Here is a 14,801-nt window from a genome sequence, read left to right on the forward strand (position 1 = left end):
TACAATTTTAGTTACTGTTAGAAGTTCACAAAATTGTTTTAAAGTTTTTTTCACCATGCCACTTTACAATGAGAGATCTTGGTCCAGGGGTGACTTCTAACTTTACTACTTTAAGCGGGTTGCGAGATTTACAATGGGCTCTGACTTATGTGGGAGTTCTTTTATGTGGTAATCCTTACTCCCGAAGATTTGGGACCTAGCGGTTGCTAAGGTTTCGAAATGCCTAGATGGGTGGAAAGGTGCTCTTTTTTCTTTGGGGGTTGTATTACTTTAATCCAGGCTTGGCTTTCCTTAATTTCCTTCAATTTGTTTTTAAAAAATCTTTGTTTTAGGTTTTGATAGGGGTTGCAACTAAGTTGGAAGGGATTATGATATATTTTCTTTGGTTGAATGTGGATGAAAGGGGGGATAATCTTGTCAGTTAGAAGGCTATTAGTAGCTTTGAGGATGAGAGGGGCTTGGACATCGGTGGTTTGGTGTCTAAAAACATTTCTTTGGTGTGCAAGTGGTTGTGGCATTTTCGTTTGGAAACTAAATAAAGAGTTAACTTTCACTTAAGTGAATTTTTGGTATGTGAATACTGGAGTTAGAGTTTATTATGAAAGCTTGTGGAAAGTCATTTTGCAAGTATCTCCCCTTATTTTTGCTTGTACAAAATATAAATTGGAAGAGGATCGTTGGGTTCATTTTTAGTGGATCTTTGGCTTGGGGCGCACTGCTTTTCTGTTACTCTTTTCTCACCCTGTTGAAGAATTGGGTAAATTGGAAGACCTCATCACAATGATAGGTCTCTCCCTCTATTTATACTAAATGCAAGTAGATAATGATGACCGTATTACCCTTACTGTTAATGCACTCATGCTTAACACAGCAATAACACATAGCATCAACACTGAATAACTATAGTAACTAGTGACACTTCCCTACAAGCTGGAGCAAAGATATCATGTGCTCCTAGCTTGTTACAATGGATATTACCCAAGAATCTGCCAAGGCTTCAGTGAATAAATCAGCAAGTTGGAATTCAGACTTTGCATGAATCGTTGTAATGAGCTTCTACACAAATTTATCTTGAACTAAGTGATAATCAACTTCGATGGGTTTCATCTACTTGTGGAAGACTGGGTTGGAGGCAATATGAATAGCAACTTGATTATCACACCTCAGTTCCATAGGCTGAAAATGTGGAAAACCAAGTTCATGTATCATGTTCTTTAGCCAAATAAGCTCACATGCAGTGGGCCCTGGCCTTAGATTAGCACTCCACTAAGCCACAACAATTTGTTTCTTTCATTTCCTGGATACCAAGTTACCACCAAAAAAGGTGCAGTTCCTGGTTGTGGATCTTTTGTTGGATGGTGATCCGTTCCAATTTGCATATGTATATCCTTGAACATAAGTTACACACTGATCTTGATATGAGATACCTCTCCCACATGCACCTTTTATGTATTTCAAGATATGAATGATTACATCCCAGTTACTTGTTCTTGGAGAATCAAGAAATTGACTCAGAACTTGTGAAAGATATATATTGCATCGAGTGACTGTGAACAAGTCTTCAGCAAACAAATCACCAACATTTGGTACTAACTTGCTGTTAGGATCCATGGGTGTATTGACAGGTTTGTACATCTCATCTAAAAAGTCTAGAATGTATTCCCTTCCTGACAAGGCGATCCCATGTGAGATCTTGATTCCATACCACACCAATATTTCAATGGCCCTAAATTTTTTGTCTGAAATTTAGTTTGCAGAAAATGCTTTAGGCGCTGGATACTTTGATCATCATTGCCAGCAATCACAATATCATCCATATACACAATAAGTAGAATCCTCCCAAAAGCAATATGATGATAAAATCCAAAATGATCTATTGTGTGCTGCTGAAGATCAAACTCAAGTATTCTAGTACTAAATCAACCAAACCATGCTCTAGGAGACTGCCTCAGACCATTTAAGGATTTCTTGTGGTTGCTTCGTGTAGACCTTCTCATCACCATCTAGGAAGGCATTATTCACATCTAACTGATGCAGAGGCCAATGACAAGTCGTGGCTAAAGAGACGAACAAATGAATTCAAACAAGTTTAGTGACTGGGGAGATTGTGTTGGAATAATCCAATCCTCACACCTCAGTATATGGAAGGCTAGGTAGAGGAAGGGACTCATCAAGGGCAATAGGACTCAAGGCATCAGAATAGTATGGTGTATTAGACTTGGAGAAGATGAGATCAGCACAAACAAATAATTGATGTAAAGTAGGGCTATAGCAGCGACATCCCTTTTGAATATAAGAGTAGCCCAGAGAAATCCATTCGAGGGAACATGAATCCAACTTTATCATTCCTGGACTTAATTGATGGATAAAGGACATAGCTAAATATAAGAGGAAGAAGTGAGAATAGAGGAGCCTTTGGAAAGATAATTGAATATGAGATTTTACCACCAAGGATAGAGGATGACATTCTATTGATGAGGGAGCAAATAGTGATCAGGATATCACTCCAAAAAACTTTGGGAGATCAATTTTGTTGTGGAGTGCAGGCACAAGATGACCGATGGATCATACATGTATGTAGTGAATTGGCTACTGAAGTACTCCTTAGCATTATTACTATGAAGTATACATCAAACTGAGTCCTTATTTAAGAGCATAAGGCACAAAAGATATTAAACAACTTAGAACGATCTGTTGATCTTTCACAAATACAACCAAGTCATCCTATATTTGTCATTTACAAATGTAACAAAGTATTGGAATCCCAACTTTGACGTGACACAACTAGAATCCCAAACGTTGGACAACATGATAGGGCTGTCTGCTTGTTTATTAATCCAATAAGCAAAGGGAACACGATGATGCTTTTGCAATTGAACAGATTCGCACTCTAGATTAGAAGCAGAACTAGTTTTGTTTGCCCCCTATTTAGTGGAAGACTTGTTAATCCTCTCATTCACTGGCTTTGGAATAAGGAAGGATTGGTCAACTCTATGGAGGAGTGGCATATTTGCAGTCTTATGGGGTATATGGCTGGAGCGCAATGCACAAATATTTTCTGGGAAGAAGCTAAATTGGTCACTAGGGTGAGAAAAGATTCAGTATATGGCTTCTTTATGGTGTGTCAAGTTTGGAATTTTTAGGGAAGCTAGTTTTCAGGATTTACATAAGGATTGAAGGGACTGGCTGATTTGATTTTTGTTTTTGTTGTTTTAGTTCTTTTTTTGGTTTGAACCAAGTTTTCTTCTAGAGATATTTTTTCTCCCTCCCTGTGAATTCTTTCCTTATTAATGAAATTTCTTTTGCTATGAGGATGTTCCCGAGCCATAAGGCTCCCCACTTTGCGAGGGTAGGGGGAGGGTCATCACAGTGTATGCAGTCGTACCCCTCCTTTCATGCAGTGGCTGTTTCCTTAGACTCAAACCATGAAATCTGGTCACAGAGGAGCGACACCTTACTGTTAAAGGAACTATCTGTTTTAAGATGACAAAGGTGACAATTGAATTGAAGTAGTGTAGCAGCAGCACGGCAATAGTAGGAGAGAGTGACTCATCATCAAGGGTAACTCGAGGTAGATTTTTAGAAAACTGGAGGGAAAAACAGAAGTTGTTTACACCTGTTATATGGTCAATGGCGGTAGAATCAATAACCCTAGGACTAGGGGAGAGAAACTAGATGACGCGCAGGCTGTAGGATTGCCTTTCTGTGCAAAAGATGCAATGTGATGAGATGCTTGGTAGCATAGGAACCTCAAATACTCCTTTGAAACAGATATTGTATGCTGTTAACCAAAGACGGAACAAGTGGCACTCGAGGGAAACATACTTTTGGGATTTGGGAGTCCATCCCAGCGCGCACACAACCTTGATATGGTGGCAAATCATAAAAACACAGTGAACAACATACTTTTTGGGATTCATGGACTCCATCTCAACACATACAACCTTTGACAACTGGAGCAAATGACAAACACATGACAAACAAGGTGACCAACTGAACAAATCACAAACACAGAAAATACTATTGTTTTAGGCCCCAGTGAGCTCAATAAACATTGACAAATTGTCTTGGGCATTACCAAACTCATTATTGGAGTTCTGAACATGAACATCTAAAATGGTGAGATCTTTGAACAAAAAACCGTAGAACTCAATAATATGTTTATAGGGGGATTAAAACAGGGTAGGATCAACCCAAGCCACAAACATGCCTGTAAGAAGCTTCACAGGCTGGCATGTGGTGTCGGCCCTGCCTACCTTTGACCAGTGCATGCAGCTCTGCAGATGGGATTTCAGTGGTGGGCAGGTTAGCAATGTCTGTGGGTGGCTATGGTGTTGGTTTTGACAAATCTAAAGGGGTTTTGTGTTACTGAACCTGCAGTGCAGCCAGGGAATTTTCAGCGACTGCTGGCTGGTCTCTGGCCTATGGTGGAGCTGGCAATTCTCCTATGATGGTAGATGTGCTGCAGTTGCAATTTCATATATGCACTGCAGGGCTGGTTTCTGTCCTACAGTGGTGCTGCCAATTCTCCTATGATGGTAGATGTGGAGCAGATTTAGGGTTTTCAGGCTTTGGTTGGACGGTGGCTGTGTCAACTAGGGTTTAGGTCATGTTTTGATACTATTTTAGGTTACTACTTTACCTAAAAACTTTAGCTTTTAGGTTGTAGGCCAACGAGATATATCAAGCTTTGACACACCCCTGCACGTGCAGCTCGATTGCATGTGGATAGTTAAACAAATGATAATTAACACTCATTCGAGGGAATAAGATAATTTTTAACCTCCACCCAGTAATTATGGGCAACAAGACTAGAATCTAAGACCCCCCGGCAACCGTAGCTCTGATACCACGTTGAAGAATTGCGTAAATTGGAAGATCTAAATTATAACCACAGGTCTCTCTCTCTTTCTCTCTCTCTCTCTCCCTATTTATAATATGTGCCAAGTACATAACAATGACCATATTACCCTTGTGTACTAACACAGCAAAAAAAACTAAATAACAAGTAACTAGTAACACTTTTTTGTCTTTGTATACTGAGTCTTCTGTTCATATTTGATTTTATTGATGGTGATGATATTTCTTGAGATTTTCTTTTTTGTAGGAATTATAATGACAGGGAGGCTAAGGAGTTTTATTTGATTTTTAGTCTGTTGAGTTTTATTGTTGTTCCTGTTGTAGAGGTGTATTGGTCTCGTGTTTGGGTTCTCCTGGTGTATTCTTTTATAAATCTTTGTATTCTCACCTAATTTGTTCTTCTCATTTGTTTCCTTATGTTAATCACTTGTGGAAAACTAAGATTCCTTCAAACTTCAATACGTCATGGCCTTTGTGTGGATGACCATCTTTAATAGGTTAAACACCAACTCTCTGTTGCAGCGTGAAGGCTTTTGTGTGGATGGCCATCCTTAATAGAATTAGACAACATCTGTTGCAGATTAGGAGACCTTGTATAGCTTACTCTCCTCATTTGTGTACACGATATATTAAACCACTAGTGAGAATCATGCTCATATTTTATTTATTTATTTAAAATTTTTTAGATTTAATATCTAATATTTTTTATTTTCATTAATTTAAATGTGGCCCTAGAGTCTATAAGACAGTCTTTTTGTCTTGTTCAGAGTGCCGGCTGTCCCCTAACTCTTTTCAGGCTTTTTTACTGATCACTTTCAGATGTTTTCAGAGGCATAAGAAGGCAAGGAATTTATAGTTTTGGCTTTTCTGTGGGTGCTTTGGCTGGAGAGAAATAACTTTTTGAAATTGCACTTCATCTGTTGATTTGATTTGGGACAGTTTTTTTCTTGATTGTTTTGGGAGTGTGGGTTCTCTCTCTAATCTTCAACGTGATTGGATGACTCTTTAGCCTGATTTTTCTTTCTTCTTATTGTCTGTACTGGTTTTCTTCTTCCTTTTTGTTTTTTCTTGTTTGTTTTAGAGGAATCCTCCAAGTATATTCTTTTATTCTCTTAATAAATTTTATTTTTCTATCAAGAATAATTAAAATACTTAAAAATTGCAAAAATTCTTTGTGGAATCAAATAGTGTTCCGAGATGACTGGATTATCCAACAAGCTGTTCTTGTTCCAAATAAATTCAAACTCAGGAAAGAATCATAGTACATCCAGATGGGGAAGTCAACACAGAAGTTTGTTGAGTGGCATACTGGGACTATCCTTCTAAGTTCTTATTGGTTTTTTTTTAGCATGTTGCCATGATAAGCATTTGCTTCTCAATTGTTCTCATTGAGTAGGCATCACAAACACTTTTCTATACCCCCATATTGAGTCTGCATTGCTTGTCTTAACTAGCCTGCAATTTTTATCCTTTATTCATTAATAAGACAGCATTTCAAACACTGAAGAATCTTTCTTGGAATAATCAAGCAGAATAGTCCTGTTATTCAAAATAAAAATTAATATTTTTTGGCATTTATGGCACTCTATTCATCATGTAGTATATGCCCCATGATGGACCTATCCTTACCCATGGGCAAGAAAAGGTAAGGAACATTTCTATATTCTCAATTATGCAGACAGGAATTCTGAGATAATATTTTCATGTGACAATTGTCTTCATTTTAATGACAAAATATTTGCTTTTTAGTATTTAAATTCTTTGCACAATTGAAGTTTTAAGTCTCCCTCTCTCTCCCCTTAACGTAAGTTATTCTTAACATGTTTTTTACAGCCTGCTACCCTTGCAGCCAATGTAAAATCTGTTTTCACTTGCCTGATGGACCAAGTAAGTTGGTGGTTTCTGATTGAAGTTTTTTATTTAGATTAATTTGGGTCATTGATGTAGTTTGTGTAATAGGTACTCAGATTTTTTCTGTTTACAGGTCAGTCAATATATAACAGAAGGGCTTGAACGGGCTAGAGACAGCCTGACTGAAGCTGCAGCTTTGAGGGAAAAATTTGTGCTGGGGACAATTGTTAGTAGGAGGGTGGCTGCTGCGGCTGCTTCTGCTGTAATTACTTGACCACATGCTCTTTGGGTGCATTCTGCGGGCTGTTTAGGATCTGAAAAGCTAGGTTGGCCTGATTCAAAATGTGTAGTTGGCCAGCCTAGCTAAATTAACATTTTGTTACTTCGTGAATTGGATGGAAGACATATTAGATTGAATTAGCATGATCCCAATTTCTAGCTTTCACTAAATGAAGGTCAAATCTTGTTGGCATGATATTTTAGCTTCCAAAACTGCCTCTACATTTCAAGCTTGTCCAAGGGATGTTTGTGTAGAAGGTTGATTAGTTTATCCAGATACTAGCATAGTTAATAGAGATTGGTTGCTAATATGTAGGCAGAAGCTGCTGCTGTTGCTGGTGAAGGCAGTTTCAGATCTTTTATGGTGGCTGTACAACGGTGCGCTAGCAGTGTGGCTCTAATTCAACAAGTACGCTTGGTTCCTATTGTCTTATTTTTTAGTTATCTTAATTGAACATTTGAGGGGCTGTTTGGTATCATTTATGTTTTCTGTTTTTGTTGCAGTATAGTGAAGAAACAGATTATGAGTGTATTTGTTTATGTTGCTAGTTCTTTTTTTTTTGACATCTGTTTTTTGCAAAATTTATGGTTTTCAGCTATTTTCGCAACCTGCCACAGTACTTTAATATTCAGAATTCACTTTTGTGGATTTATTTTACTTAGAATTTTTTAAAATAAAAATAAATTGACTATGAATTTAAAATAAATAAAAATATCCATAAAATTTTTAAAAATTTGAAAAAAAAAATAATGATTTACTCATATTTCTTTTACTATTTTTCAATTGTCATACAATTGGATTGTTCTTACTTTCTTGGAGCATTAAAAGGTGAGGTTTAAAATATAATAATTAAGTAAAATAATTTTAATTAATTTCTATTTTTATTATAATATTTATTAAATTTATTATTTTGTATTTTTTCATGATTATAATCATATTTTTAAAATTTATTTAATTCAAGGAAATATTTTATAATTATTTTGATCCAAGGAAAAAAATGAGCATTTGTTCAACTAGGTCTTGTTTTAGTTTTGAAAATATTAACAAAACATGTTGCTAGGTTTTTTTAGTTTTGTTTCTGATTTTAGTTTTTATTTCTGGTCTTCATTTCCACAAATTTTGATAGTGATACCAAACAGCCCTTGAGAGATTGTATTTTTTGAAGACTCAAATTGAATTTGACCTCTGCTGCAGTATTTTGCAAACTCTATATCACGGCTATTACTACCGGTGGATGGTGCACATGCCTCCTCATGTGAAGAAATGGCAACAGCTATGTCCAGTGCAGAGGCTGCTGCTTATAAGGGGCTTCAACAATGCATTGAAACTGTGATGGCTGAGGTGTGCAATTTACTAATTTCCTTATTGGGATTTAAATGCACCTAAGCTGGATTTGTCAGATATCTGTTATGGTGATTTGTCTCAATTTTGTACCTCTAATGGGCTGCATTGCTACTGTTTCTTGGTGTGATGTGCTTGTTGTCATGATTGAATCTGCTTATGGTGCTTTTTTCAAATATGGAAGTTCTAGTTTTGCTGAATTACAGCTGTTTCTTGATGATATGCTCTTGTTATGTTGATTGAGTCTGCTCATGGAGATCTTTATTTTTTTTCTTTTCTTTGTGAAACTCTTATGCAGGTAGAGCGATTGTTATCTGCTGAACAAAAGGCAACGGATTATCGGTCACCTGATGATGGTATTGCTCCAGACCATAGGCCAACAAATGCCTGCACAAGGTACTTCAGAACCTGACAAAGTTGGAACTTGTCTTTTTTTGTATTATAGATACTTTATTAGTGAATTTATGGAAAAAAAAAAAACTCCATTTGACATTATGAATCTTCAACTTGGAATGTTATGGTACTCAAAACTTATGTATTTGTTTTTCATGTTGACACAATATTTTAACTTGTTTCTTCTGCTGGGCAGAGTTGTAGCGTATCTTTCCCGTGTGCTGGAGACTGCATTCACTGCACTAGAAGGCCTTAACAGACAAGCTTTCCTTACTGAGCTAGTAAAGCACTCTATATTTCACAATCTCTCATGATTCCATATTTATCTGATTCCATGGGTGCTATTGATCCCAATTCCTTGTCCGTTTTTATTTTTAGTAGTTATTGCATGTGCATGAGTTCTTGTATGGCCTAGTGAATAAACTCATGCAAGTTCTATGTTAGGATGCACTTTTGTATTAGTTTTTCAAAAATATGATCAATATCTCCTTATGTTTCAAACAGGCAAAGCCACTCTCGCTATAGATTTGAGTTGAGCATGTGCTTTTTGGGTGCATTTGTTTCACAGGTTAAGGTGTTGTAGGGCTAGACTGACTGAATAGTATTGTATTCGGTTAGCTATGATTAATATCCTATCCTGTGTTTGATCTGCCATCTACATAAGGACATGAGTGAAGTTTTTCTTTCTTTCTTTAATTTTTCTGATGCTTTTAGCTTACCTTAGCCTGAGCTGGCCGGTTGGGATGGGTGTTGGGTTTTGGTTGGGGGGAGGTGAGCCTCCTCTTAGCCTATCCTATTCTTTACTTTTATTATACCAAACATTGGCTAAGAGTGGCTCGGCTTGCCCATGAGACAATGCAACCCCTATACCTAAGACAACAATGATTGCCTTGAAGGCTCAAGGGTTGAGGCACTGCTTTGTCCCATATTCTTCTTGTTATTATGTCATGATTGCATCAATATATCCACATTCTATTATATTTTCGCATTCTTCATCTTTAGCGTGTATGACCTGTCTCTCGTTTACAATTTTTAAATTGGTAACAGTGTGAGGACTGTTATTTTTAGGGAAATCGCTTGCATAACGGGCTACTTAATCATTGGCAGAAGTTCACTTTTAATCCCAGGTAACTGGTCTTGAGATACTCTTTGATGTGTGCCAAAATATTATCTGAAATTTATGCTGGTATTTTGATAAAATTGAAGAAGTTATTCTCTCAAATTTTAAAATATGGGACTTCAGAAATCTTCTTTACAAACTAAAATCCAACAAACAACGGGTAATAATATTCGTTCTAGATGGTGTGATAAATGAAAACCTCGTCATGATTTCCATTGGTGGTCTTTGTCATATATTTGGGAAATTTTAGTCTTAATGATTTATGTTTAAATTTGAGGCATATATTTGTATAGCCCAATTTGTGATATATTTCATTTTTGTAGCATCTCTTTGTCAATATCTCAGCATGTTTTGTTATGGTATCTTATCAGCAATGGCTATTGGGTTACATTTTAAAACATCTTCTTACCAGAGGTGCTCTGTCTCTTTCTCTCTCTCTTGTTTGCCTGCATGCATACGTATGGGCGCATGTGAAAGCAATAGTTGGGGAGACTTCTTCAATTATGTATTCTTTCATGATTTTGAGTTGCATCTTTGAGCAGCAGCAGATAATGCAAATTATAAGTTTTTTCTTTTTCAGTATATAGCCAAGTGAGTTTAAGCTGCAGATATGTTGCGAGGTTGCTCTGCTTTAATTTGATTGTTTTTTTCTCTCTCTTCTGTCTGTGCTTAGGCTGTGATTTTCCTCCTTGTTTCCCTTTTTTTTTTTTTTTTTTGTGTTTTATAACAGATTCATTTTTTTTAAATAAAATTTTTCATAGAAGGAGAAATTGCTAAGTGAAATAGTGCAAACAAGAAAGACCATATCCTTAGGATTGTGCATCATGAACTTTGTCATTTGGTAGCATGAACATGAAAGGCATATACATCATGAACCTTTAGCCTTCAGAGCAGTGGCATGGCGCCAAAGAATGATTGAGAGGTAGAAAGTTGTATTCTTTCTTGGCCTTGCTGAAGTTTTGCTGAAAGCATCTCCTTGTTAAAAGCTTGAATTACTAGTGGGTTCAGTTATGCCAAATGATGATATCAATTGTCAGGCTGGAGTTGCTTTTGCCAACATGATCAACAATGCCTTGGTTTTCACAGGCCAGTGGCCATCCTGCAATGCTTTCATTCTTTGATTGTTCTCGACATGTTTTTAATGCTGTTTAAGGCTCTAACAGTTGACATCCTCAATTCTCTCCTCAGGTACACCCTGTTAGGCACCATATTGTTTTGTGAACCATTCCAGTTGAATTGTCATTTAGGATAACATGAAGGTTCACAAACTGTAAAAAAATTCACTTATTTATCTTCATGTTGTTAATTCGTTCTGGTTCTAAATAATCAATGTTAGGAGATTTATGAGGATTTTTGTAACTTCTATAGCAGTTTTTGTAGTAATGAAGGATTGGAATTCTCACTGGCTAAACAATTTCCTTACGTCCAGATATAATATAAGGGAAATTAATTTCTAATTTTTTTTTTTCTGGATCAAATGGAATGATCTTTTGTTGCAATGTTGGAAAGCAGTCAAACTTTGGTTATATTTATAGAAATAAGTTCAGCCTCTACCTTGTTAATGCCACAGTATTTATTAGGGTATTATCATTAAAGTGGTCATGCTTATGGTCCAGTTAAGGTTTTTCGTTTCCTAAGTTATAGTTTATTATTTTTAAGGTTTATTTATGAATTTAATTTGAGCAGTCCAGGGAAGTCTGGGACTGCTGTATTCAATAATAGGCATTTCTGCTGTACATTTATATTGTAGTCCAATAATGGAAAGAGGAGGTCTAAGAATTTCTTTCATTTGCTGATCATTTCTGATATGCTCAGAATTTTTCAGAGATTGGAAGTGCAGATTGTGGATCCATGCGGTTGAACAAAACCATGCGAGAATATCTTGCTGTGCCTTTAATCTCTCTATGCTCACCTGACTCGCTCTGATGGCATGTCAGAAAATTAATCTGACACTACCTATTTCTACAATGCATGCCACATCTTCTTTCTATTACATTGGATATCTTCCATTCCAGCCGATCTAACAAGTTTGTCTACCAGTGAAGAGGAGTTGAGCAACCATGTTTTTTTTTGGCTCCATATTCTCCTGACAAATATATCCTTCTCATATATATAGTTAAAATTTAATTCTCATCTTAATATAGCAACTGTAGCTCATCCTGGTGGCTTTTAAAGTACATTAATGCCGTCTTTCCTTCTTTGGCAATCCCCAACAAGCAGTCAGAGAAAGATTGTAGGATTTGGAAGGATTTTGAGCTTCAGGAAATTGTTTTAGCATGATTTCTAGAATAGTATTAGTCAGTCTGTAGCCCATTTAAACAGTCAGAGAAAGATAGTCCATTGCTAGCTGGATCTCAAATGGGAAGTAAAATTTGATGAAATTGGATATTCAATAATTTTAACATTCCTCGTAGATATTTGGTAAAAAAGGAGTTCACAGCTAAAGTCAAAACTGTTGATAAAGTATGAAGGTCAACTTGACCTTTTTCACTGTTACTTTGACAAAGTCTTATTATACAATTTTGAATTTAATTTTCTTTAATATTTTATCCTTACAAATTATAAGTTGATTCTCTGATTTACACGCGCGCACACATTAAATTCCTTTATCAGGGGCAATTAGAACTTCCGAAATTGTCATGCCAAATTTCATTCTTAGGCATTATTATTTAGTATTATTAAAGAACTTTTGAAAATATTTCTTCTATCTTTTGTACCTTAGCTAATCTCTGTGACAGCTTTTGGCACAGGAAATTTCTCTCGTTCATGTTGATATTTCCATATTCTCCTTGAGCACTGCTCCCCTTTCCTCCCCTCATTTTTGGCCTTCTTGTTCTTCAAGGGATTTGTTCTCTGAAAATTGTTCAAGTTCCTTCCCAAATATATGTTTGGAGTTTTGGTAATCTTGTTATCTTCTCAACTTAATGGATGTCCAGCAACATCTTTACTCCATTTTGACCGAATTTTAAGAAAATCGCATTTTCTGAAAAAATGAAAATATTTTGAGTATTGACACAAGTACTTAATTTGAGTACTTCTTATCGTAAGTACTTATTTTTAAGTTGGTCCAAATGGGGGCTAAATTATTTCTTTATTCTTCTTTAACCACATTAATGCAGGACAGCAGGGAGAAAGCAGTTGAGAAAGAATAAAATGCTGATTTGTTTTGGATTGGCAACTGATTTCACAACGCATAACTACCAAATATTTAATCTTGTAACTGAAACATAATTTAGCAATTACCAAAAGAACTAAAAATAAAAGGCATAGTTTTTGAATTTAACTCATAAATCTTAGTTTCCTGATCCTATGCTTATAATGCATGCTGAATGGGCGGCCCTAAATAGCATGGCAGTCCTCCATCATACTCCCCAACTAGCTGAAAGGAATTCAACTATTGAGAGTTTAATTACAACTGTAGCAACAATTTAGGAGCAATCTCACTTATTCTCACAGACACTATCGTAAGTAAGTGTCATCGGCTGAATATTTCACGCCTTTGTGAATGGACCATGTGGCGCTAGCTAAATCCCTCTTGTTTAACTAGCCAGCGTAGCGTTTACCGCAATTCAACAACAAAACACTTTCATTGTCATTCAAGCAGATATAAGCGGAAGCAATTAGCAACTCATGAAAGCAATGACACTTAAGCAGTGAACATTGAAGCAATGTAATTCATTATCAACACCTCTGTTAACAATGTGCATCTAGCGAGGGAGGCAAGTAGGCTAAACACGTTGACAATAGTTAGTGGGTTTTACAAGTTGATGAACACTCATCCTCCCCTAAAGAGCTTTCTATGCTATTCTCACTCTAGCACTAGGAAACATCAATATGACCGAGGGGTCATACTCCCTTTTTTAGCCTAGGGAAAAACTATCTCTGAAGAGTAATGATGGAAACCCATTCCAAACGCACGAGACAAGCGGTCATAGGCAAGCATAATGCCCTGAACAAGCTTGGCTCATGACGCTTCCCCACTTATGCGGTCGACGTCCTCGTAGACTTTGATGTTAGGTACACTTCAACTTGTCCACAAATGGTTGCATATTTTTTGCAGAAACCTAGTTGATTTCTTCGTCACCAAGGCCTTTCCACTTCACTAAGAACTCCCGCCGCTTCTTCCTTGGGAATGTGAACTCTCTGTCTGCAAGGATCTCTTTAACTTCTCGTTTGTCAGGTTGCACTGTCTTCAAATCTGCTTTGGTTGACTGGCTTATGCTTGGATCTTCAGTGTTGGCATTGAATGGCTTAAAGCAGTTGATGTGAAACACATGATGCACTTTCATCCAAGCCGGAGGGTCAATTTTGTAAGCGGCCTTCCCGACTTTGGCCAAGAGGGGGACTGGTCCTTCATATTTACGAAGCAGTTTCCTATCTTGTCCTCGTAGAGTTTAGGATTGAGCTTAACAAGCATCAATTCTCCTATGTTGAAGTGCTGTGGTCTTCCCCCCTGATCTGCCCACTTCTTCATCCACTTAGAAGTTTTCTCCAGGTAGGCTTAGGCAATCTTTGCATTTTGTCTCCATTCTTTGGTGAAGATGTACGTTCTAGGACTGTCTCCTTTGTATTATCCATTGTGTGAGATAATAGCAGGTGCTGGACTGTAACAAGCCCAAAAGGGCTTTTGTTGGTTGTTGAGGTCTTTTGGGCATTGAAACATAACTGAGCCACATCAAGTAGTTGCACCCAATTCTTCTGGTTGGCGTTGACGAAATGGCGCAAGTACTTTTCTAGTAGCCCGTTGAATCTCTCAATATGTCCGTTTGTTTGTGGATGGTAGCTTAAAGAGATGTCAAGTTGTGAATCGAGGATTCTGTAAAGTTATGTCCAAAAGTTGCCGGTGAATCTTGAGGCTCGATCACTGACAAGATCTTACAGAACACCCCTAGTACTTCACAATATTCTTAAAGAATAGTTGTGCCGTCTCCTCTGCCAAATAATACTTTGGTGTGG

General features: G+C 36.9%; 1 protein-coding gene across 1 annotated transcript in view; it reads left to right on the forward strand.

Annotated features, from left to right (window-relative positions):
• LOC131166405 (exocyst complex component SEC10b) overlaps positions 1–14,801 on the forward strand; it is an 84,728-nt gene that overhangs the window by 35,081 nt on the left and 34,846 nt on the right. The window contains exons 16-22 of the mRNA XM_058124928.1: positions 6,694–6,747; positions 6,845–6,973; positions 7,307–7,399; positions 8,186–8,332; positions 8,631–8,728; positions 8,922–9,006; positions 9,794–9,852. Of these exons, the coding sequence (XP_057980911.1) occupies positions 6,694–6,747; positions 6,845–6,973; positions 7,307–7,399; positions 8,186–8,332; positions 8,631–8,728; positions 8,922–9,006; positions 9,794–9,852 (665 nt within the window). The remainder of the gene's footprint in view (positions 1–6,693; positions 6,748–6,844; positions 6,974–7,306; positions 7,400–8,185; positions 8,333–8,630; positions 8,729–8,921; positions 9,007–9,793; positions 9,853–14,801) is intronic.

This window comes from Malania oleifera, chromosome 10, assembly GCF_029873635.1.
Source record: "Malania oleifera isolate guangnan ecotype guangnan chromosome 10, ASM2987363v1, whole genome shotgun sequence".
In the NCBI taxonomy this organism is placed as follows: Eukaryota; Viridiplantae; Streptophyta; class Magnoliopsida; order Santalales; family Ximeniaceae; genus Malania; species Malania oleifera.